Genomic DNA, 24,540 nt, shown 5'->3' with positions numbered 1-24,540 from the left:
TGCTTATTTTTGATAGCTCATTTGGATAATATAAAATAAAAAGTTAAAAGGCTAGTTTAATTTCCAAAAGTTGAAAGTTATAATATCTAAGATAAAAGTAAGACTTCTCATAAAAATAAAAATAAAAAACTAAGAAAAAACTAAGGCTTTAGTAACTTGGGATCCCCAAACAGCAAATAGTACATAAAATAAGTAAAAGGTTCACTTATATAATCACATCCCCTAAACTCACACTTAGACAAAATAAACGTATTGACTTGTTTTCAGTAAGTGAAAGATTTAATTATTTTTGATTTTTAGAAGAGAAACAATGAAGGTCTTAATTTACAAAAATGAAAATTTAAAGATTAATTAAATAAACTTATTTTTTTATAAAATAAAACTTTAATAGTAAGAATTAGATTAGTATGTTTCTTTTTTAATATGAGAAAATGGTGTTTCAATTTTTAGTAAAATCTGTTTTACTTTTTATCTACCAAACACTTTGAAAATCCCATCATAAACCAATATGTATAAATTTAGAGCAGACCATTCAGGTGTCCCAAACAGGCAGGCTGTTTTTTTTTTTAGGACTATTTTTTTATTTAAAGATTAAAAAAAAGCAAACCAATAATTATTCATAATTTTTATTTAATAATTGGGTCGGGTTTTAGCAAAGCCCATATCTACAGTTAATCTATGGCTAGGCTATATATATATATATATATATATATATATATATATATATATATATATATATATATATATATATAAGACTAAAATTCAATTTATTCATTAATCTTTGTCCAAGTAGTTCCTTAATTTTTTTTTTTACCAATTTAGTCCGAAATCATATTATAAAAGTGAATTATGCGATAGTTTTGTGTTATTTTAATTGATTTTGTTGTTGATAATAAGTTATTGAAAGAAAAGTGCTCACATAGCCTCATTAGCTCTTGAATTTAGCATTTATTTTTAAATTGTTTATTTTTATAGTTTATTTGCATAATGTAAAATAAAAAGTTAGTTTAATTTCCAAAAGTTGAAAGTTAAAATATTTAAGATAAAACAAAGACTTCTCATAAAAGAAGAAGAAGAAGAAGATAAAACTAAGGCTTTAGTAATATGAGATTCCCAAACAGCAAATAGTAAAGCTCACTTATATAATCACAACCCCTAAACTCACACTTATATAATCACAACCCCTAAACGTATTGACTTGTTTTGAGAAAGTAAAAAGATTTAGGGGTGTTTGGTAGTGTAGTTTGAGATGAGATTTTTGTAATTTTTTGAAATTTATATGGGTGAAAAAGTGTATAAAAATGTGTGTAAAGTTATTTAAAATATAAAAATGTGAGTTTAAGATTAGAAACCGAACATGCCCTTAATTATTTTTAATTTTTAGAAGAGACGCAATAAAGGTCTTAATTGATAAAAATAAAATTTTAAATATTAATTAATTAAATAAAATATAAATCTTTTATCATAAAATAAAACTTTAATATTAAGAATTAAATTGGATTGATTATTTTTTAATATAAGAAAGTGATGTTTCAAATTTTAGTTAAAAAAAAAAAAAAAAAGCAAACCAATAATAATTCATAATTTTTTTTGTTGTTGTCTAAATTAAATTGAATTTTAGCATTTAATTATCGACTTATAAATCGAAAGAATCTGAGAGTGAGGAAGAGAAGAAGAGAGAGTGATGGACGGAAGGCGAATGAGAAGGTTTGGAAGGGGTGTACACAGTAACACTCGATCTCACTCTCCTTCTCTTCTTCCCCTTTACACCACACCCAACCCCAACAACATCTCCAACTCCATTTCTTGTTGGTCAGTCTCTCTCTCTCTCTCTCTCTCTCTCTCTATTTTGCTTCAAATTTACTAACATCAAAATCTTTACAGGTATTGTGACTATAAAATCACTGCTCTCAATCAACCCCTTTTCCGCTTTGGTCGAAGATACGCCAGGTTTTCCATCTCTCATCTCAAATTTGTTTTGGTTTTGTTTTTAATAAGAAAAAAAGATTAACTGGGTGACAATTATTTATCAAATACAGGGCTTTGAGGGTGTGGTTTTCCATTGGGGTTGGTTTTAGCCTAACTGCACTGTTTGGTGTTACTATGGTATGCTCTCTCTCTCTCTCTCTCTCTCTCTCTCTCTCTCTTGCACAAGTTGGTGTGGAATGTTATGTAATGGGTTTATGCAACATCATTTTCATGTGGGTGTGAGTTTAATTTATGAGTTTCACATTCATGTGATAGAGGAGTGTTGCATACAACAATGTTCTAAGATTACCCTTTGCTCAAATTATAGTTTTTTTTTACACAAACAAGGGCGTCTAGAGGGTATGTGTAGTTCCTTGAGAGTGGCCCCATGATATTGGCAAGAGTTTTTGAACCCAGGGACTTCATGAGACCTTAGGAATCACTAGGCCAATCTCTTAGGATTTTAAATTAATGTTTTTTCTGACGATAAGTTTTGTTGCCATTCACTAGATTCTCCTATGGGAATTAGGCAAAGCCCTGCATCTTATCCAACAAGAAACACAGCTTGGCAATCTTTCTACTGCCCTACTGTTCGGGTTTTCCCCCACTGCGGTTAGTTCCTTTCATTCCTTTATTATGATGATGATGTTTATTGTTATTACTGTTATGGATAAAATTTTCCTCCAAGTGGGTTTTTGCATATATATTTTTGGCCATTATCATCGCCATCAACAACCGCTTTAGTCACATGACCCTTTAAGTTATTTAAACAAGTCAAAATGACTATCAAATAGGATGTGTGACTGAAAACATACATGGATAATCATTTGATTTTCCACGTACTGGGCTGGAGGGATTGGAGGAAAATTCTGTCATTATTATTATGGTATTCTTACTTATCAAAAAAATTATAATGTTATGCTTATTTATCAAAATGACTCTTAACTATCTACTGCCATTTGTACGTAGGTCTCTGGTTTTAGCATGTCACTTGCTGATGCTGGATATATCTTTATTTCTACCGTGATTTCTGTATCCGTGCATGAATTTGGGCATGCCCTTGCTGCTGCATGGTCAGCTTCTTTCTGTTTTTTTTTTTTTTGTCTGTTTTGAATTTTTGTTAAAGATTGTTTATATGTTTTTTTTTTAAATTTAGTTTTTTATTATGGTATTATTCAAATATGCTGTTGTAATAATTGTAAAGAGTTAAAATAGAAGATTGATACTCTATAAAAAGAATATTAGTTAGCATTATTTTCTGACAATCTAATGCATAAGGGACATGTCTTAGGAATGACACAATCTTAAGATATAGATTTTTTGTGCCTCTTATATGTTATATATTTGTGTTGCACAAGACTTGGGGGTTTTGAACTCCTAAAATGTGACTGTGAGGTGATTTCCTTCAACCTCACAATTTTTTAAGTTGTAAGTTGCACATGCACTTGTTGGGTCATGAACCCATGACCCTCTTCCTCCATATTGCTCTTACAAGGGAGGAGGGGCCAGTTGAGCATTAGGCTAAGGTTAGTTTCTTGATCCATTTTATGACTTACGTCCAAATAAATTTGTGTCATGGATGTCTTTTTATTGATTTTGATATATGCTAAATAACTAATGTATTTGCATTAGTTCATAGATATGGTTGATTTTCAAAAAGATAAAAAGAGAAGTTCATGGATTAATTATTTTTAAAGAACATTGTTGAACCAACCTATAAAAGTGACTATATTGAATGACCAATACCATTCATGGTCAATGAATCAAATGCTTAAGCTTATTAGGAGAATAGCCCTTTATAAGAAATAAATTTTAAAAAATATAGAAGCTTGAATAAAATGTATATCCAATACTAGTAGAACCTCCTTGTCAATTTTCATTCAGCCAAGTCAACCCTAATTAATCTGTTAAAGATCCATAGCTTATATCAAGATTTTGGAATTAAGGCGTTGTTGTTATATTAACAATTTTCATGTAATATATGATAGGATGTTCACATTAATTCCAAGACTACAATCAATGAGTTGTCAATTTAAATTGATCAAGCAATTATTATTCTAGCAAAACCTACCCAACTTGGTGGGATTAGGAGAATGGAGGATGGTAGGGTGGGATTCAGGGGTTTATAATTCCAATCACATGATGCAGTGCTAAGTTATGTGAATGTTATCGTGTTTTGATCTGCAAAACTGCTTGATTTGTTTATGTTTTCACTTTGAAGAGCAAGAATTGGCTGGTTGCAGAGTCTATTGGGAGCTGGCAGGTGGTTGATTGCATTGAAAATTCTAATTTGTTAATGACTGAAATTATTTACTAAGGCTGTGTTTGGCTCAATGTAAAATGTTTTCTGAGTGTAAAATATTTTTAGGTGAAAATATTTTTTTTAGAAATGAAAACATTTTCAGGTGTTTGGTTGCATTTCAAAAAATGCTTTGGAAAATATTTTCTAGTGTTTGGTTGTGTTCCTGAAAATGCTCTAGAAAACCCATTTTTATCATGTTTCTCACATTTTCTTAGGATCCAAACAAATATTATTACAGAGAATTAAAATATATAAACAATCAAAGAAACAAAAACCAAAACAAAAAAATCAAAATCACAAGACCAATTGTGAGAGAGAGAGAGAGATCGGTTCGTGGGTGACTTGGTGGTGGCGACGGTAGTGGCAACATGGACACGGTGGGTCGATCTAAAGGTGGCGGCTCGATCTAGGAGTGGGTCACTCACTGGGTGGTTCGATCTAGGAGTGGGTTGCTCACACGGTGGACAAATCGGCTCAGGGGTGGGTTGCTCATGGCGGTCCGATTGGCTCAGGGGTGGGTCGTTCACTAGGTCATGGACTCACGGTGGGCCGATCTATTTTCCTGTGGCTCTTGCTCTCTCCGTGCTCCATTGTAAGTGTTCTCTCTTCTCACCGGCGCAGAGGGGAACACGGCGGCACTGCTTGTCAACGTGTGGGGTGGACCTTAGACTGGCATTGGAGTGTGGGGTGGAGCTCTGTCTCTCTCTTGTTGGTGCGTGGGGTGGAGCTGAGGTGAGCTTGGAGATGAATTTCGGACCGTGTGAGGAGTGTGGGAGAGGAGTGTGTGAGGAGTGAAAAATTACAGAAATAGTTTGAAGGTAAAATGAGTCTTGAAATGAATTTACGGGCCTGGGGGCTGAATTTTACAGTCAATGCAATGGTTTTCCGTTTGACCAAATCTTACATGCGAAACGAAACACACGGCAGGTTGTAAAATATTTTCAGAAATCCATTTTTAGCTGAAACAAACGCAGTCTAAAAAGAAAATGTCAATGACTGTAATTTTTTTTTTTTGATAAATAAAAATTAAATCATTAATCTACAAAGCCTTAGTCCCAAAATTTGGGGTTGGCTGTAGATCCCTAGCAGATAAGATTGAGTCTGCAATTCAAGTAAACTTGGGATAATCTTAAGGTTTAACATACATACATACATATGTACGTATTAAATATTTGTTTATGTACATGATGCACCTATGATGAAGTAAAAAATATGGCAGGTTGATTAACCACAAAACATTTTATCTTAATATGTGGAATGCTAGATTCTCATTCATTGTACTGTAGGCACCTTTTCATTGGAAAGCAGTGAGGGCATACAGATGGAGTACATTGCGATTTTTATTGCAGCTTTATTTCCTGGTGCTCTGGTAGCTTTCAATTATGAGTTTCTGCAAGCCTTACCACAGCTTACTGCCCTTCGTGTATATTGTGCTGGTGTGTGGCACAATGCAGTGGTAAGATCATAATGATATTTTGTAGGCTTCGATACATTTTAACATCCTGTAATATGTGCTGCGTGCCAAATACATCACTACATTTCTAATCTAAGCAATCAAGTCCCTAGGTTTGCTTGAATTCTAAAAATCTAGTCCAATCAAAGATGCATGTAATGAAATTGAAGCAATCTGATGATGTGGCTCTCGACAATGGCTTTTAATCTGTTAATAGGTGATGTGACAATGCTGTTAACACACTCTGAAGGTGAAATCAGATAGTTGACACTGGAAGTTACTGTTGCTCGTAATTATGCGAAACTCACTGGCAGTTGCAGTGAAGGTTGGAATGGGACCCCATGCATTCTCACATTTTCTATTATCAGTTACAACACGCACTTTTGAGAGAAACACCATCCAGTTTTGCCAATGTCATTAGTCTTTGATTGGATTTGATTGCCACTATTAGAAAAATTGTCTTGATTCTTTTAGTTAAGCCAAATTTATCTCTCTTAATTTGCTGAAAGCATTCTGAATTCTTATGCAAGAAAAAAAAGGTTAGGTTTATGAATTTAGCTGGTATCTGAAATACTTACTTCTTTTCTTGACTTAGTGTGATTTTTCATCTTTAGGTAGTTCATATGCTGCCAAATCTAATGTCGATTGTGTTTATTTATTTATTTTTCCTCTAGTGTTGTGTAGCTTGTGGATTGGTGCTATTCCTCTTGCCCTTGATCTTGTTTCCCTTCTACATATATGGTGAAAGCCCTATGGTACTACATAACAAGCATTTGATTGTGACATATTTTTTATACATACATACATACATACATACATACATACACACACATATACATATGTGTGTGTGTGTGTGTGTGTGTGTGTGTGTATAGCATGTGTATATTTGGATTTGACACATTTTTCCAAATGCTTTTCGGAAATGGTTTCCTGGAATAGGTTTTGGATGTATCTTCTACGTCGCCTTTGTCTAGGCATTTGTCTCCTGGGGATCTAATTATGTCACTAGATGGCGTTCACATCCATAATTCACAAGAGTGGATGGAGATGACTTCTTTGATAGATAAAATGGCACTTCAAAGTACAAATCATTCCAAATATGCTGAAGGCTTTGGGAGAGTCAATGGCATGAAAGGGTATTGTGTCCCCAATATTATGATAGAAGATAACCAGAAGATTCAATCAGTAGGCAACCATGCTGCTTGTGCTGAGGATCTTACTGCCTTTGAAACCATTCCCTGTCATGATATGAGAATGTCAAATATTGGTGGTAGTGAAGATGGTCATCCAAAGAGAAGAGAGCACTACTGCTTGGATGCTAAGGACATTGTCAAGCTTAATAAATGTGGTGATGGATGGGAAATAATAACTAATGGAAGCAGCTGTATATGTTCACTGGTAAGAGATGTTTGAAAGTTTGTAGGCATTTTAGTATTTTTAGCAAATTCTCCTGCTTTTAAGTCTTTTGTGTGTCAAACATGATTGAAAGTGGTTCTTACACTGCTCACTGCAGCTGAATACATTTTTATTGGTGTTGTTAGGATGAGTCTTGCTTGAGTCCACTTCAGATGCCAGGTTTGAGCTGGGTTGAGATCACATTCTCAAGATCCCTTTCTGCAGAGTGCTTGCAACTTGGAAGAAATTCATTTTCAGATTCCAAGACTTCTGATCTTATAGAATCCAAGTGTCGTGGGAGTTTTGTTTTTGTTGGTGATGTAATATCCATGGCTCGTTCAGTTCGTTTAACTGCTTATCAACCTCGTTGGGCATTTCATATTGGTAGATATCTTCCAGATGTGCTGGAAAGGGGTCTGATGTGCACGTTTCATGTCTCTCTAACACTAGCTCTTCTCAATAGCTTGCCAGTAAGTTCCTATAACCATCAGTTTGCATCTTTTTGAACAGATGTAAAATTTTTCCATAGAATATTTGTATAGTCAGGTCTGGGAGCTAAATAGTAAATACATTAGGCTTTAAGACCTTATAACTAATTAGTTGTTAAATTAATAAATTGTGACTTGAAACGTCAGTATTTCCCTTTTGACTTTACCCCACACATCAACTACAAGGCTTATTATCCTGCTGATTGTGAACTTTTGTTACATAAGTCACTTTAACAAAAATGTGACTAAATTTTGGAATGGACCATCTAAATGTTACATGATGGTTATATGGTCTGAAGCAGTTAAAGCAAAAAGGATGGAGGTATGTTTGTCATGAGTTTATCTGTTGACTGAACATGATAAGAAATTATTACATATGTTGGTGAGCTTGTTGATGTAACTCCTTACAATATATAAAATTGAAGTGATGAAGTCAAAGATGGGATAGTCTATTTTTATGAGAGTTTGTACAAAGAACTCTTTGTCTGGCACCAGAAGTTGGATGGTCTTGACCTTGCTACTCCTTGGGAGGAAAAGAGAAAAAGGCTCGAAAGGAAATATTGTGAGGGACAAATTTTAGCTACATAATTGGTTATAGCCTCACTGCCTTAGGTTACAACCTTACTTAATATCTTTTTATTAGAGGTGAATTTTTGACAAATCTACTATTGGATTACATCTTTTTTTTATATCCTCTATGCTTGCAAAAATCCGAGAAAATTAAAGATCAATAGCTATGTCATCGATAAATTGTTTAAATTGCAAGTTTTTGTAGTTTAAAATTATTTATAAAATATTAGCTTATAAATCATATAATAAATAATATCCGATTGACACAAAATTTGTCATGTGTATTAAGAGAATAAAAAACATGTAATTCAATGGTTAGATTTTCCAAATATGTAGTAATGTTTATTTTGTTGAATAAAGTTGTAGCCTAAGGCAACAACTAATTTTGTAGCCTAAGGCTACAACTAATTTTGTAGCTAAACTTTGTCCTTTGGAGAGGAGGAAGTGGTCTCAGCGATTTCAATGAGTGGTGATAAGGCTCCGGGGCCTAGTGGATTCTAAATAACTTTCTTTCAATGTTGTTGGAGTGAGATAAAAGATGTTGTGGTTCTTCAATCTTCAGTGAGTTTCATATGGATGGCTCTTTTGGGAAAGGCTTGGATGCTTCTTTTAAAGCCCTTGTCCCAAAGAAGCCAGGTGCCTCATTAGAGACTTCTACCCCATTAGTTTAGTGAGAGGCCTATTCAAGATTTTAGTGAGTGTTAGCTAGTAGGCTGAGGGGTATTCTTGAAAATCTGGTCTCTTACTTTTAGAATGCATTTGTTGGGGGGGGGGGGGGGGGAGACAGATCCTAAACTCTTTTTTAATAGCAAATGAATGCCTAGATAGTAGAGTTAGAAGTAAGAAGCCAGGTTCGATATGCAAGCTTGACATCGACAAAGTATAAGACCCACCTGAATTAGGAGTATTTTGTTTATATGTTGGAGAGATATGGGTTTGGGAAGAGGTGAAGAAGATGGATTAGAATGTGTATAACCTTGGTTAGATTCTCCATACTAGTTAGTGGGAGTTTATTGGCTTCTTTCCAAGTTTGAGGGGAATGAGGTAGTGAGACCCTTTGTGATGGAGGAAATTAGTGAAAAGGAGGGCTGTTTTAGAAAGCTAAGTTGTTTAGAGAAAGAGAGAATATTTATATAAATAAAAAAATTAAAAAATAGAAAAGGAAGAATGAACTAGCTCTTTAGAGACACACAAAAAGTGACCCCTTGTTATGCTCCTCATTTGCATAAAAAAAACAGCCATGATCAATAAATTTTTTTATGCAAATGAGGAGCATCGTAGAGCATTGCGTTGTACCTTGTTATGCTTTGAGGGAGTATCAGGCTTAAGGGTTAACCTTAGCAAAAGTGAGATGGGGTTAGTCATTATTAGTGCTAGGAATTGAAGATTTTGTTGCGGGGTTGTGTAAGGTGAACTTACTCTAGTTATTTAGATTTATCATTGGGTTGATTTTTTAAGGCTTGGAATATTTGGAATGATATTTTGAGAGAATGAAGAAGAGATTGCAGGGTGGGAGGAAATTTATCTACCCAAAGGGGGTTAGCATTACTCTCATAATGAGTACCATGTTGAATCTACCTAACTTAGGGATGGGAAAAAATTTCCATTGTTTCCTAACTCACCCTACCCTTTGTGGAATTTCCCGCTCCAAAGAGGTGGTGATGGGACAAGGACAGGTTTTTCTTGCCCCACAGCAACCCCAAAATACTTTTATTCTCTTTCTTTTAGCACTCTCTTGACTATTCCTTCCCGATCGCTGTCATTTCCATCTTATAAATGTCAAAGCCAACTACTTAAGGATGGTTGATAGTTCCCCATTGCTTATTGTGGTGCCTTAGGAGGGAGAGAAATAGTCGGTGCTTTGAAGATAAGGAGAGATCCATATTAGACTTGAAACTATTTTTCTTTAGAACTTTAATGGATTGGTTGGCTGCATTGCGGAACCAATCATTTTTATCTTTTCTTGATTTCTTAGATTCTTGTAATTTTTGTTCTTGATTGTTTGACCCCTTGTACACTCCTTGTGTACTAGGGTGTTCCCCATTTTTTTGACATTAATAAACTTATTACTTATCAAAAAAAAAAGAAAAAAGATTAAGGACGGCAAAATAACTCCAAACCACCTTGCTCCAACTGTCCTCCTCCCACCCCACTTGGGTTTTCCCCACCTCAAAGGGAGGACAGAGCATCCATAATCTGATCCAGCCTGGCCCGTTGCCATCTCTATTGTTAGTGAATGGGACTTACATTTGGAAAAATTACAAGAAGATTTTTATGGGCTAGAGATGGGGAGGAGAAAAATTCATTTGGCAAATAGAAAATTTATTTTACATCACTTCGAGTTCAAATTGGAGACTTTGGACTAAGAGGGAAAGGAACGGTCAATTCTTGAGATTAAATCTCTCCTCCTCCACTCTTTGTTTGATTGGAGTTCTGTTTTTACTTCTTTTTCTTGTTCTAATCTCTTTGTTATGCTTGATCATTGTAATTTATGATCTTGATGTACTCCTATTTATGTACACTCCCGATGTACCTAGGTATTTTGATTAATGAATCTTAGTTACTTATCAAAAAAAAGAGAGGAGATTTTGGAAATAATAAATTTAAGTACATTTAGTGAGGCATTGCTTGGGAAGTGGTTATGGAAATTCCCACATCATTTATAGGGATGTTTGGTGGTATCTAAGTGATAGATAGTGGAAGATTAGACCTCAAACCTAGTTAGTTCAACCTATGGAGTAGGCGTTTTGAAGGCCATTAAAGTGGGTTTAGACTCCATTTGTAGATTTATAAGTTTTAGAGTTGGAGATGGCAAGAGTATTAGAGTTTGTTTGGTTGGTGCTTTTAAATGTGTTTCAAGCACTTAAAAGCAAAATCATGTCCACAAACACTATGCAGATGAGTTTTTAGAGAAAACCTTTTTGGTGTTTTCAGTATCAAATTTATGTTTTTTAAATGAGTCGGGAGCAAACTTGTCATATAAACCCAAAAATGAAAACGCACTGTCAACAATTTTTTTGGGGGAAAAGTGCTATAAAACAATATTGAGAATAAGTTCATAAACAATTTTGAGAATAACCTCAGATTCTGGAATGATAACTGGCGGTGCCTTGAAACTAATATGGCATCCCTATTCTTGGATTGATAACAAGTTGCCATAAATAAAAATGCTATGGTGCATGAGTGTATGGAGTGGTCAAATGGCAAAGTGCATTGCATTCCTACTTTTTTTAGGGCTGCTTAGGACTAGGAGGAGTCTTTTACTAATTTCTTTGAGGTGTTATATGTGAGTCAAGTTCAAGGTGAAGCCATGAATTCTTGTTTGAGGGGCAAAATTGTAGCATCAAGGCAAGCTTAAATTTTATGCAAAGAACACTACAAATATATACGCTAAGAGAGCGCATATATTGTGAAATGTTTATTTTGATGACATAATTATTACTAGTGATCAATAAATTTGATTTGAATTACTTAAGGGGGAGTTTAGGGGCCCACATATGAGGGTAAGTCTTAGAATAATCAATGGTGGTTAAATGATTTAATTTAGGTTTTCCTAATAGCTTAAGCTTTTGGGACAAGTAGTATCAATAAGGAAAAAAGGGTAGACTCAAGAAAGTTAACATAACATTGTTCAAATGATGATGAAGCGTACTGCATACATGGCATAGGACAAATTCCAATTTTTTTTTACGTGTGGTTATGGTAGATTTAGGGTTAGGAGGATTTGTGGATCTAGGGTTTAGAATTGTTAAAGAAAGGGTTTTGGGGTTGTGTTAGGAATTAAAATGTGGTTTAATGAGATATTTGATGACTATTTGGTAGAAGAAAATACGTGGGAGGTTTTAGGGGTTTTATGGGTAAATGAAAAGATTTGATCTAGGGGTCTAGGGATGAAGGAAATGAGATGGTTTTATGTTGTTTAGGACTTTAGTGGTTGAATGAATAGTACCCGTGAACAATATCTCAAAAAAAGTGAGGAATAAAAGAGGAGAAAGAAAAAAAAACACAAAAGCCAACATGCCTCAATGCTTAAAATGCTCAATACAACAACAATGTTGAACCTAAGTCTCAAATTTTTGGGGTGAGCAATGGATGCTCAATAAATTAGTCAAGGTTGGCTAGATGTATTCTTTTCCTAGGGGACACCCAACGAGTATCTGTAGTGCATCCGTTCATTTATGGAGTGACTAAATTTTACATTAGCTATCAATCTATTGCAACCCTTGTCTTCCTAAGCTTGGGACCGGTTGTGAACAAAATATATGACACTAAGCACAAACACAAGCAAAGTTGCTCAAATCACTCAATTTGTTTATGAATCAACTTCATCTCTCCGAGTACATATACATATAAGAGACTCTTGTACTTGTAGTATCAAGATTGTTAGTTTCACTAGTAAACTAAGAGCGTCTCTCTTTTATTAATCAACTCAATATATAAGAGACTCTTGTACTATTATTATTAAGCTAAAAACTTAATAAAAGACTAACTTAAACTTTAAAAAAATAAAACCTATATACTTAGGATTTCCTAGAAAATACTCAACTTTACTATTACCAATATATGCTTAATTTGCAGAAATGGCAAAAATTATTGATTTTCTTGTGAATATAAAATTGACCATAACTTATTAATCAAAATCCCAAATAAAAAATTGTTTTACTTCAATTGGATTTTTCACCAAATCTTGAATGGACAAATTTACAAATCAATCTTCCATATTGTTGCATCACATGGGATTTAATCCAAATGGTGGATAAAAGCATTGTTGTCATGGTCATTCTTCTAATGCTGGTGTAGATGTGCCTGTTGGGGACATCAAAAAGGTCATACTCAGTGCACAAAGTTCTCATTTTTACGAAGTTTGGGAGAGGTCATGGTAGGCATCCTTGCCTGTATTTTTTTTAAAAAAAAAATCAGTAAGGTTGATTCCCAAAATTAAACCTGCAACTGATCACTTTTGATTGAAGACACTTGCCATCATGCACCCAGACCCAGCCTCTAACACCTTCTAACAGACCTCAGGGCAGGTTGCTGTCATTGTTCAACCAAAGTCGATGACTTTACAATATCACCAAAAAAGAAGGGGATATGACAAGACAAATTGGAGATTTTATCTATGTGCGCTCTTGGTTTGTTCAAGGTTAGGAGGATTTATGAATTTAGGGTTTAGAACTTTTAGAAGAAAGAGCTAGTGTTCAAAATTGACTAGAGAAAGACTGGTAGTGGGATTTTCATATGCACTCTGCATGCATATAGTTTATCCTTCCGTTCACTAAACTGATTATTACTTATATTAAACAAAAAAATTGATAACATGGGAAAAAGGACAAGAAGACTATTTCTTGAAGCAAAGAGGTTGCTAGAAACTTATGGACAGCGGTTTTGTATAGGAATAAAAGGGTGGTTTGATGAATTATTTGATAGCAATTTGGGATGTATGGTTTTATGGTTTGATGCGTAAGAGGAAGGGCTTGATTAAAGGCTGTAAGGAAGAAGGAAAATAGAGATATCAATGGTGTTCATATGTTGCATGAACAATATTGGTGAACAGTTCCACAAAATAGAAAAGATAGAAGAGAGGGAGGAAATTGGGAACTGAGGAAACTCTGTTCTGTCTATTTGGAGTCGCTTGGGTGATGCCCAATATCGTACTTGCCAAGTTGGCATATCTTGGAAAGGAAATTGGGCAATCTTAGGATTGAGAATGTTTGGATAACAACTCCTTGCCTCATGCAGTGTATATGGAAAGAGTGAAACCACTGTACTTTCAATGGAAAAGAGTTACCTTTGCTACACCTCAAATTTCTCTTTTTGAAGACATTATACAAGTGGACTACCAATTCCTACACTCTTTCCAAGACTGCTTTCATGAACTTCTTAGATGATTTACATTTCAGTTGTTAAGTTTGTATTGCTTCTTTTGTTCTTCCATTCTTATATTTTATTTTACTTCCCATGTACTAAGATAGCACTTTATTTTGTGCCTCTTTAATGAAATGCTATTGCTTATCCAAAAAATGACTCCTAGTTTGACTGGTAAGCTAAAAACCTCATAAGGTAATTGCTAATAAAAGACTAACTTGGACTCAAAGAAAATAAATCTTAAGATACTTAGGATCTTCTAGAAAGTATAGACTTAACTCAATTACCAAAATATACTTGATATGCAGGGGTTGAGGAAATTACAGTTTTGCTGCTAAATAAAAAATTGACCACAACCTGTAAAATAAAAATTGCTTAAATCTAGAACATTTATAACTATATCTTTTAGACCACACTGTTTTTAAGGAGTAGGTGAAGGAGTATTTTTTAGGCTTCTTGTGATGTTTTGGTTTCTAAGAACTAGTTGTCCTTTTCTGCTTGTCCCGAGTAACGTGGCCTTTTTCCTTTGGGTGGCTGCTTTGGGGAATATCCTCACTGCAGAAAATGAAAAAAATCTGAGGAAGTGTAACATCACTTTGGTGAGCAGGTGTTGTATGTGGAAGAGGGATGAAGAGACTGTAGACCATTTGTTGTTGCATTACCCTATTGCTATTGAATTATGGGGTTTGGTTTTGGCTCTTTTGGGGAGAAATGGGTGATGCCTAGAAAGGTTGTCGATTTTGTAGCTTGTTGGCAAGGTAGTTTTGGGTGTCATTGAAGTTGTGAATCTTGTGATATATGGAGATTCATTCCTCACTGCCTGATGGGGTGCATTTGGAGGGAAAGAAATGCAAGGAGCTTTGAAGGATGTGGGTGGACTTATTTAGAGTTAAAAGTTAGCATGCATGGATACTTTATTTAGAGTACTGTACCCATGTCGTACCTGTGTTGTAATGGTGTCCAATCTGCCATATCATGTTATAATTTTTCAAAAATTGCTTGTGTCGCTGTATTGTACCCATACCTGTTCTTGTACCCGTGTCCGTGCATCCCAGGTTAAAAGCAATTTTTGTTGAATGCCTTGCTTGAGTGGGTGGTAGTAGCTTCAGGGAAGTTTTCTTTTTCAAATTTATTTGATTTTATCGTTCATTGTAATTTTAGATCTCATGTATAATCACAGCTAGTATACTTCCTGTGTACTTGTTGATTCTTTTTGAATAAATATTGTTACTTATAAAAATACAAATAAAAAGAACTAGTTCTCCTTTTGGTTTTAGGACTTTTGTCTTTTTAAACGGTTCCTGGAGTTTCAAAACCAATCTGAATATGTGCAGGGACACACTTTTGAAAAGTGGTTCCTTGAATTATCAATAAAAAAAATCTTATTTCAAAGAATTCCAAAGTGTTCTCAACTTTGAAATTTTACCATCATAAAGTTTGTTCTTCTCTTATCATAATAATTTTATCAGGTCTACTTTCTGGATGGAGAATCTCTTCTTGAGGTGACCCTGTGCCATTTCACTTCACTCAGCACAAGGAAGAGAGAAAAGGTTCTAAAAGTATGTCTTTTGGGAGGGACTCTGATTTCTATCCTTGTCTTTGTGAGAATCTTCTTCAGTTTTGTGTAAGCCGAAGGTAAAATGTATGTTTTGCTTCTTCTTTTGTTTTTCCTCAAAATTAAATGTCACCTCATTAGCTTTACTGTTGACTTTGCTTTGGCATGTATCTTCTTAGAAGAATGCCATAATATGGTTTAAGTGCTTACTCGATGAAAGTTATACTAAAATCTGTTAACCAACTTACAGAAGAAACAGTGCTCTTTCCTTTGGATTCTTAAAAGTTTTGAAGGAGGCATAGCATCAATCAAGGACTTTAATAATGGATAATGACAAGGGTTTAGAATAATGATTTTTTCGTTGTCAACGTTCATCCTTTTCAATGCACAATCTCTGCAAGATCTTTTGATGTCTAGAAAATGCTACACAATGAGAGGAAGAAGCACTCCTCTAACACCTCAACTTTGTGATGTAATTTATCACATCCTTTTGGACTTTCTAGTGATGTGAACAGTTAGGCTACTAGCTTTAGAGGTCAGATTTGGTGCAATGGTAAGTACCTTCTATCCAAGCAATGTGTCATGGGTTTAAGCTAGGAATCAACCCATCCAAACTTAGAGTCCGTTCGGTTGGAAGAGTGGAAAATTGTGGGAGGATAGAAAAGTGGGAAGATGGAAAATATTTAGTTTTCCCTCTTGTGTGTTCGGTTGGAGGGGTGAAAAACTCTTTTATTCGGTTGGAAAGAAAAATGGAAGGATGGAAAATGTAATTTATATAAATTGACTATTATACCCTTGTTATATAATATGTAAGTACTAAATTTATTTGTACTCATTACATAATATAAAATTTATCATATCATATATATAAATTTTTATTGTTATTATTATTTTTATTATTATAATGTAAAAATTAGATTAGGTCATGTTGAAAAAAAAAGAAAAAGAAAAAAGACGAGAACGTTTCAGGTCACGATGAAAAAAAAAGAAAAAAAAAAAGAGAAGAGAATGTTGAAAAAAAAAAAAAGGTGGAAAAATGGTATTTTTGTAAAAGTGCTACCATAACACTTTTCTCTCTAGATTTTTCTTCCAATTTGGAAGGAAAAAAAATGTGAGTCCGGAGAGAAAACTTTCTCCCCAGTTTTCTCTCCCTATTTTCCTTCTCCAAACGAACAGTGGAAAACAATATTTTTCATCCTATTTTCCTTCCTCTATTTTCCATTCTTCTTATTTTCCACCCAAACGGACAGACCCTTAGGGTAATGCTGCCTACCAATTATTTCTGTCAGACCACAAAAATCTGAGACCATTTTTTATATGACTTGAAATTGTATTAATCTACTATTAACTAAAAATAATTTAATCAACAATTAACCATTAATCAATTTCCTTAAAAGATTAGGAGTTTAATTTGTTAATGCCAATTAGGAGGACTTTCTACACAGAAAAAGGGCTAAGGATAAGAAAGGGAAAAACATCAAGACTTGCATTAAGGTAACTGAACTGATCAAATCTCCCTCAAATTTAAATACAATCAAATATCTTCAAAAATTACAGTTTATTATTATTTCACAAACTACAGTCCATGTCTAATGAAGAGGTTGTTTGAAGCCTTTTGTCTGGGAGACTCTTCTCTTTTTTTGTTTTGTTTTAAAGCTTTTGATCTCGAATGTTACTATGAGATATCCTCTTCTAGCAGTTCTTTTTCGGTTTGATTTCTTGTACATGTCACCTTGAGGTTGCCATTGTTTCCTGTTTTGGTTAACCATGTGGTAACTCCTGACTGGCTCATATTTTCATCGTGACTGTTATTTACCCTCCCCCCTTCTCCCCCACCAACCAAAAAAAAAAACTTTGCAACTGTAACTCTGTAATTATTACATATGAAGGAAACAAGCACCAAACAATACATTTGTTTATCCATCTTACATGCACTTGAATCTTTACCTCCTAGGTAATATGAAATAGTGTTGAGGAAAAAGGCAAAGGAACGTAATATGCTTTTAAACACTTCGCTTGCTAAACATTTTTGAGCATTTGCTTTACCTATCTCCATTCAATATCCCAACAGAGATATACAACTGTACGATGTATGGCAATTCATTTATTATTTGACTGTTATATAATGAGTTGTATGGTTATGTGGCTTTGTTAATTATAATATGGACTTGAGAAAGAAAAAAAAAAAATCTCACTGTGCCTGGAAAAACATTTTGCAACTTGAAATGGAATGGCTCATTGTACATTCTTCTACCTTCACATTACAAGGGATATTTTCAGCAATAATTCTTGCAATGTAACAGAGAAAATTCTCTCACGGGTATGCTTTTCCTTTATTGAACAATGAATTATATAATGGTTACAGGTCTGCTCATTGTCTATGGTCTTCATTGTTTAGCTTGACTCCATCTTTCTCAAAACTAATGACACTGGGTAGGCTCTTTTCCATTTAGTCGGAATCTCATGTTTTGTTGTAGCCATTTGGGTGTTTGAATGGTCTATGAGGTGATTGCACATAGTGTTTACCTAGGTTCCCATCATTTTTATCACTAACCCAGTAATGATGACATGCATTCCTTGTAGTCTATAAGTCTAGCATGGTTTGTTGTTGCTGTCTGGTATTACCTTATCATTTTGATGAAGTATAAAAAGTTTAAAGGCAATAATAGCTTGAATAAGCAAACTTATGAACAAGGTGGAACCCTGCAAGGTGCCTACTGCCTAGTCAAAGGAGAGACTTGAAGGCATACTGGCAAGTGATACCTAGCAAGGCCGCTGATGAAGAGGTAGCATTGGCATTGCAGAAAACATCTAATTGTGTCATGCATGGGCGAACGTCACAGGACATACCCAAATAGCAGAGATTTGACAAAGGATTAATACCTCAAGTATACAACAAATCTATGCATTGAGACACTATGGTGCCAGGCCTCATTTAAGCAATGTGCCTGTTTTATGGGTAGGAAGTAGGAACCTACCCATTATGTCATAGATGCTGTGTATGAATTATTCATTTGTTTTTTGATTGATTAATCAGTAGCCGTAGTGCTGGATAAATTGTGTTGAAGGGGTTTTGTTTTGTTTTGTTTTTTTTTGTTTTTTTTTTGAGAAGTTGAAGGGGTTTTGTTCATTATCTGCAGAACCCACATATATTGTTTTGTCTTACATTCTTATGGCTGTACTGTTGTCAGTGCGCTTATTAAGCAGGCAGCATTTGAATGTGTTACTTATGGTGGCACTGTTATCACTGTCATGTAAACAGACTGGCTATGAGAAATAATATATTAGCATAGGGCAGAAGCAACTCTCATTGACCATAATATTGGACCTTACCTCTAGCCGAGATGAAATTTTAACGTCTGTTAACCTGATGGGTACCTAAAGTTTAACGTCTGTTAACATTCATCTAATTAAGAAGGGTAAATTGCAAATTATAGCCTTAAAGTTTGGGGGCGTATGAATTTTACATCATAAATATCAGAATTTGAATTTTACCTCCTGAAGTTTGAGGGTATTTAGTTTTATATGTCGATGTTTCAGAATTTAGATTTTATTTCCTAAAATTTAGGAGTGTTAAGATTTTGCCCCCCTAAATTCTGATATTTTAAGGTGTAAAATTTAATTATTCCCAATCTTAGAGAGTAAAATTCAAACATTTCCAAAATTTAGAAGGTAAAATTTAAAATTTGAAACTTTAGGGTGTAAAATTCAAATACTCCTAAACTTCAGGAGTGTAATTACCCAATTAAGAACCACAACGGTAAAAGTATTCCATGGATGTGGTTTCATATCAAAAAAAAATTTCAGAGGCAATTATACGATCATCTATGTGTATATTAATAACATTACTTGTTAAGGAGTTGAAAAAGTCACATACTTGTTAAAAGGTCCATATGATTAAAAAAATAGATGAACGACTCTTTAAATCATCATATAATAGATTGAAGGAGTTTTTTCTATTATATTTTATTTTTAAGCAAACTATGATCTCTTCATTTTGTAATGATAATTAAGAAAAATGAGACTTCTGTGTGGTATTGACAAAATCATCTTTCATCATTTTTTTTTTTTGAGAAATAATTACACCATGCTGCTAACTTCGTAGCTAGAATTCTTTTCTCCCCCTAGATAGCCATGTACTTTGTACATGAGGAAGTGTCAATTATGTTACAAGACATTTCATCATTGATATCAAATGATGGGATACACTATAAGATTAGTTTGGTAGAAAATAATGTCCTTTCATTTTGCTTGCATGGGGTAGCTTGTGAGCTTATATAGCTGTTATTATAATAGAGAAAAATGAGATTCTTCGTGATATTGAAAAATTATCTTTCTTATTGAAATTGAGTGATAGGATATACCATCATGATTAGTTTAGAGGAAAACTATGTCCTTGCATTCTTTAGACCACTAGTAAACTCATATATATATATATATATATATATATATATATATATATATATATATATTACTATAATGGAGAAAAATGATGATATTAAAAAATTATCTTCCTCACTAAAACTGAATGATAGCATATACTATCATGATTAGTTTAGAGGAATATTATGTCCTTTCATATTGCATTTTTGAGGCAGTTTGTAACCTCATATTTTTGTTATTATAATGGGGGAAAATGAGACTGTTCGTGATATTGAAAAATTATCTTCCTCATTAAAATTAAATGATAAGATAGACCATAATAATTAGTTTGGAGGAAAATCATGTCCTTTCATATTGCATTCGAGAGACAGCTTGTAAGCTCATATTTTTGCTACTCTATTGGAGAAAAATGAAACTCTTTGTGATATTTAAAAATTATATTCCTCATTGAAATTGAATGAAGGGATACACCATCATGATTACTTTGTAGGAAAATTATGTCCATTCATGATACATTCGTGAGGCAACCCGTGAGATCTACTTTTTGTAAGCAAAATGGAGAAAAATGAGACTCTTCAAGATATTCAAAAGTTATCTTCTTGAATTTATATTGAATGATGGGTTACGTATTTCTTAATGATTATAGATTCATCTTTTCAAAGCTAAAAGCATTTGTGAGCTCCACATTTTTGTAAGTATAACGGACAAAAATGGGGAAGACATTGAAAAATTCTCTTCCTGAATTTATGTTGAACGATGGGATACGAATTCCTTAATGATTTCATATTTATCTTTTCAATGTTAAAAGTAACTAGTCAAATTATTGGACTTACTCAGCTACTCACTTTTTTTCTTTGTTTTTTTCTCTTTTGGATATTTTAATCTAGTGTTATTAGTTCTTGAAACGTTGGTTTAGCCAATTTTGAAGTTGGACTTGTCAATGTTGTACACTCTCTCTCAAATGTTTTTCCTTCTAGTTTGTGACATCGCTTTGTCAAGATTCTAAATCAATATGAATTGGAGCATATTGTGGAGATTGTCTTTGAATGTAACTAATGAATCTCTGGAATAAAGCATTATTTTTGGTTAAAATATTTCATTTTCTCTTCTTTTCCTGTGCATAATGTACAAATATTCAAACCTTCTAGATTCTCACTTTAAATTTATTTGCGTGTAACATGCAACAAGTAGCCATTTAAAATTTTTTATTAATGAGTTTTTGATTTTTTTGGTCAGCATTTTAAAACAGTTAACATAAAACTGTAGTCAATGCCTTTTCTCTCTTGATGCACTTTTTGGTGTAGTAAAATTTATAGTTAAACTTACCAATGCCTTTTGGATTAATTCAACTTATATATTGGTCTAAGTCTTGGATTTGATTAGTACTAGTCTTCCACTATACAAAGAAAAGAAGAAAAAAAAAAGACTTATTTGAGTTTAGTATCCTCTCAATAGATTAACAATTTTATATGTTTACTTTTCTCTCTTGATACACCTTTGGTGTATTAAAATTTATAGTTAAACTTACCAATGCTTTTTGGATTAATTCAACTTATATATTGGTCTAAGTCTTGGATTTGTTTAGTACTAGTCTTCCACTATACCAAAAAAAAAAAAAAAGACTTATTTGAGTTTAGTATGCTCTCGCTAAATTAACAATTTAAATGTTTACTTTTCTCTCTTGACTCTTGATGCACCTTTTGGTGTAGTAAAATTTATAGTTAAACTTACCAATGCCTTTTGGATTAATTCAACTTACATATTGGTCTAAGTCTTGGATTTGATTAGTACTAGTCCTCCACTATACCAAAAAAAAAGACTTATTTGAGTTTAGTATCCTCTCACTAGATTAACAATTTAAATGTTTACCTCAGCACCCCAAGCAAATTTTTTTAGTTAAAGATTTAATAATTTGTTTAACAACTGTAAACCTGTTTCTAATGTAGAGATTCTAATTCTACATGCTGTAAAAAAAAAAAAAAGCTCTTTTTGTTCATATTCCAAGTTTCCAACTTCTGCATTAATGGGTCTGTTTGATTGGGCCTCTCACAAAATAGTTCAGCCCTGTGGACTTGCTTAAAAAATTAGGGAACCAATTAAGCAAATTTGACTGTTGCGTCCACTATTGTCTTCAAGTACAATGCAATAGGCAAGGTTTTGTCATAGATTTTTTTTTTTTTTTTTTTTTTGTGTGTGACTTATTTGGTTTGGATTGGGTGGTTAGAAAATGATTTTTTGATGGTTTTTGACAGGAACTGTTGCCTGGATTGCTACCAAAAAAAGTGTTGCAATCTTTTTTTTATATGAAGTAATTATTTGTACGAAACCAATCATGATTCACCCTCTCATTTCATGCCAAGTTTTGCAATAAAACTTTCTTTCTTGTATTTATAATCAAAACTAAGGAAAAATAAATAAATAAAGGAAGGTGATTTTGCCATATAAAATATTGGTTAGTCTTTGAAACTTGCCTGAACCTGGCCTCCACTTAATTTGAAGTCATTTTCAAAGAAGAAAAGATATTATTTAGAAAAGGAAAAGGCAAAAGAGCAATTGAAAATTTTGTGACTATGTGCCAAAGTTGTCTTATTTTAATTTATTTTACAATATAAGATGGCTTATCGAGTTTTCACCGGATCTTTCTTTCTAAAATGATTTGTTTATCCACATTCTGTTCAAGCTTGGTTTTCTTGACCGGCCATACCCTTTACCATATATACATTTTCATGACTGGTTGTTGTTGTTGGTTTTTTTTTTTTTTTTTTTAATTTATAAAAGTCAAAAGGGTCACTTTCTATCAAATGTGTATAATGGTAACGATATGGATATGATATTTATTTCCACTACTTGCATCCCTTGAATTCGTTACATATACGAGGGGTTAAAAATATTTTTTTCCATCTTTAAAATATAATTTTAGTTCTATTTTTGTCCTTAAATTATTATGATTCTTTACATGTTATCTTTTTGTCCCCTTTTGTTAAATTATATTATTTTTATCCTTAAATTATAGTGGGTTATATTTTTGTCCCTAAAAATGGTATTTAGTTAGACATGTTGACAAGAGAAAAAAAGTTAATGAAAGTAGATGGAAAGATGAAAATATAACCTTTTCAATATACAATAAATTTTAAGGACAAAAAGAATACTTTGATTTTATTATTCATCTCATGTGAGAGAAAAAAGAATTCCTTAAAAATAAAAATAAAAGGCTTAATTTTTACCTATTTTATAACCCTAGTGGCAGAGCGAAATTTTTTCCAACGGGGTTAAGGATAAATAATGCTAAAATGGAAAACTTTAATATTAGTCAAAACGCTAAGAAAAAGGTAGCTTATATTAACAATTCACTTTTGACAATTTATGAATTAGTCTTAAGAGTCTTGTAATTCAATTGGTTAATACTTTTTGATATTTTTAATGGAAACATCTAAGTTTCAAATCCCTCTCACTCCCAACTATCGAATTATGAAAAAAAAAAAAATTAATAGTGTCAAGGAAACAAATAAAAAATTATTGTGTCGTTCCCATAAAACAATAAGGAAATTAATGCTCGGATACTATGTTTATAAAATAGATATTATACTTGATAGCAATTGGCTATTACTTTAAATAAAAATCATCAAGAGCATTTTAGCTTTACTGGTTGGTCGGTGGAAATATGTAGAGTTCAAATTTTTCCACCTCCAACTATCAAATTATAAGAAATAAATAATAAAAATTGAAAATTAAAATAATCTTATTTGAATTTTCAAAATCTCTCTAAAAAAAAAAAATTCAAAATCAAAGTTTATAAAAGACGTTTGTGAGACTACCATTATTATTCACATTAAGCTATGTGCTAAGAATTATAATGAAATTTGTAATCCATAATTAGAATTTAATTTTGCGCCATACAATTTTTTTTTAAAAAAAATTGTGTCATGTGTCAAAATTTATGTGTGAACCATTTCATAATTATCTACTTAAGTCTGTGCTATGTGTCCATTTAATTTTTTGATCTTTGTGCCAAGTGAGTTCATGAGTGTAAAATACTAAGAATCTAATATTAATGAACTATAAAATTTAACAAAAAAATCACAGATACTCAATAAAAATCACTACATGTTCTATCTTTTTAAAATTTAGGGAAAAAAAAAAGATCATAAGTAATATTAAATTTAGGTAAGAAAATTAATATGTGACTATTTACGTTTACTTTTTTATAAAATAATTTGATTAATTATTTTTATTTTTATGATAAAAATTGTGTTTAATTTTATATGTATTTATACATATGCATGTGTTATATGCTATTTTTTTAATAATTTGACTAATTATTCATATTTTTATAATAAAAATTGTGTTTAATTTTAAATGTATCCATGCGTTTATATGAGTTACATGCTTGTTATTATAATATAAAAAATTTATTTCTAAATTAGAACTAACTAGTACAAATAAAGGAGTGGAAAAAATAAGAAAGGGGCCAATAACAATGAAGACAGTAATATTTATCAATCTCAATACAATTTAAAAATGTAGGGATACATATAGCCAGGGAGCCACCATAGCATAACCT

General features: G+C 32.8%; 1 protein-coding gene across 2 annotated transcripts; it reads left to right on the top strand.

Moving 5' to 3' along the window:
- Nucleotides 1-1,646: 1,646 nt before the first annotated feature.
- On the top strand, nt 1,647-15,717 carry LOC142643251 (membrane-bound transcription factor site-2 protease homolog). 2 transcript variants are annotated; one of them, XM_075817793.1, is made up of 10 exons: nt 1,647-1,812; nt 1,885-1,950; nt 2,040-2,106; nt 2,479-2,580; nt 2,938-3,041; nt 5,579-5,726; nt 6,398-6,478; nt 6,663-7,121; nt 7,265-7,588; nt 15,511-15,717. In XM_075817793.1, the coding sequence occupies exons 1-10, from the start codon at nt 1,685-1,687 to the stop codon at nt 15,667-15,669; spliced, it is 1,638 nt and encodes a 545-aa protein (XP_075673908.1). In that variant the 5' UTR covers nt 1,647-1,684; the 3' UTR covers nt 15,670-15,717. The 2 variants fall into 2 exon arrangements, with proteins under 2 accessions (XP_075673908.1, XP_075673909.1); XM_075817794.1 differs by lacking the exon at nt 6,398-6,478.
- The last annotated feature ends 8,823 nt before the right edge of the window (nt 15,718-24,540 follow it).

Source organism: Castanea sativa, chromosome 7, assembly GCF_040712315.1.
Source record: "Castanea sativa cultivar Marrone di Chiusa Pesio chromosome 7, ASM4071231v1".
NCBI lineage: Eukaryota > Viridiplantae > Streptophyta > Magnoliopsida > Fagales > Fagaceae > Castanea > Castanea sativa.
The sequence above is the reverse complement of the archived record's forward strand: the minus strand, read 5'-3'. Positions and strand labels throughout refer to the sequence as shown.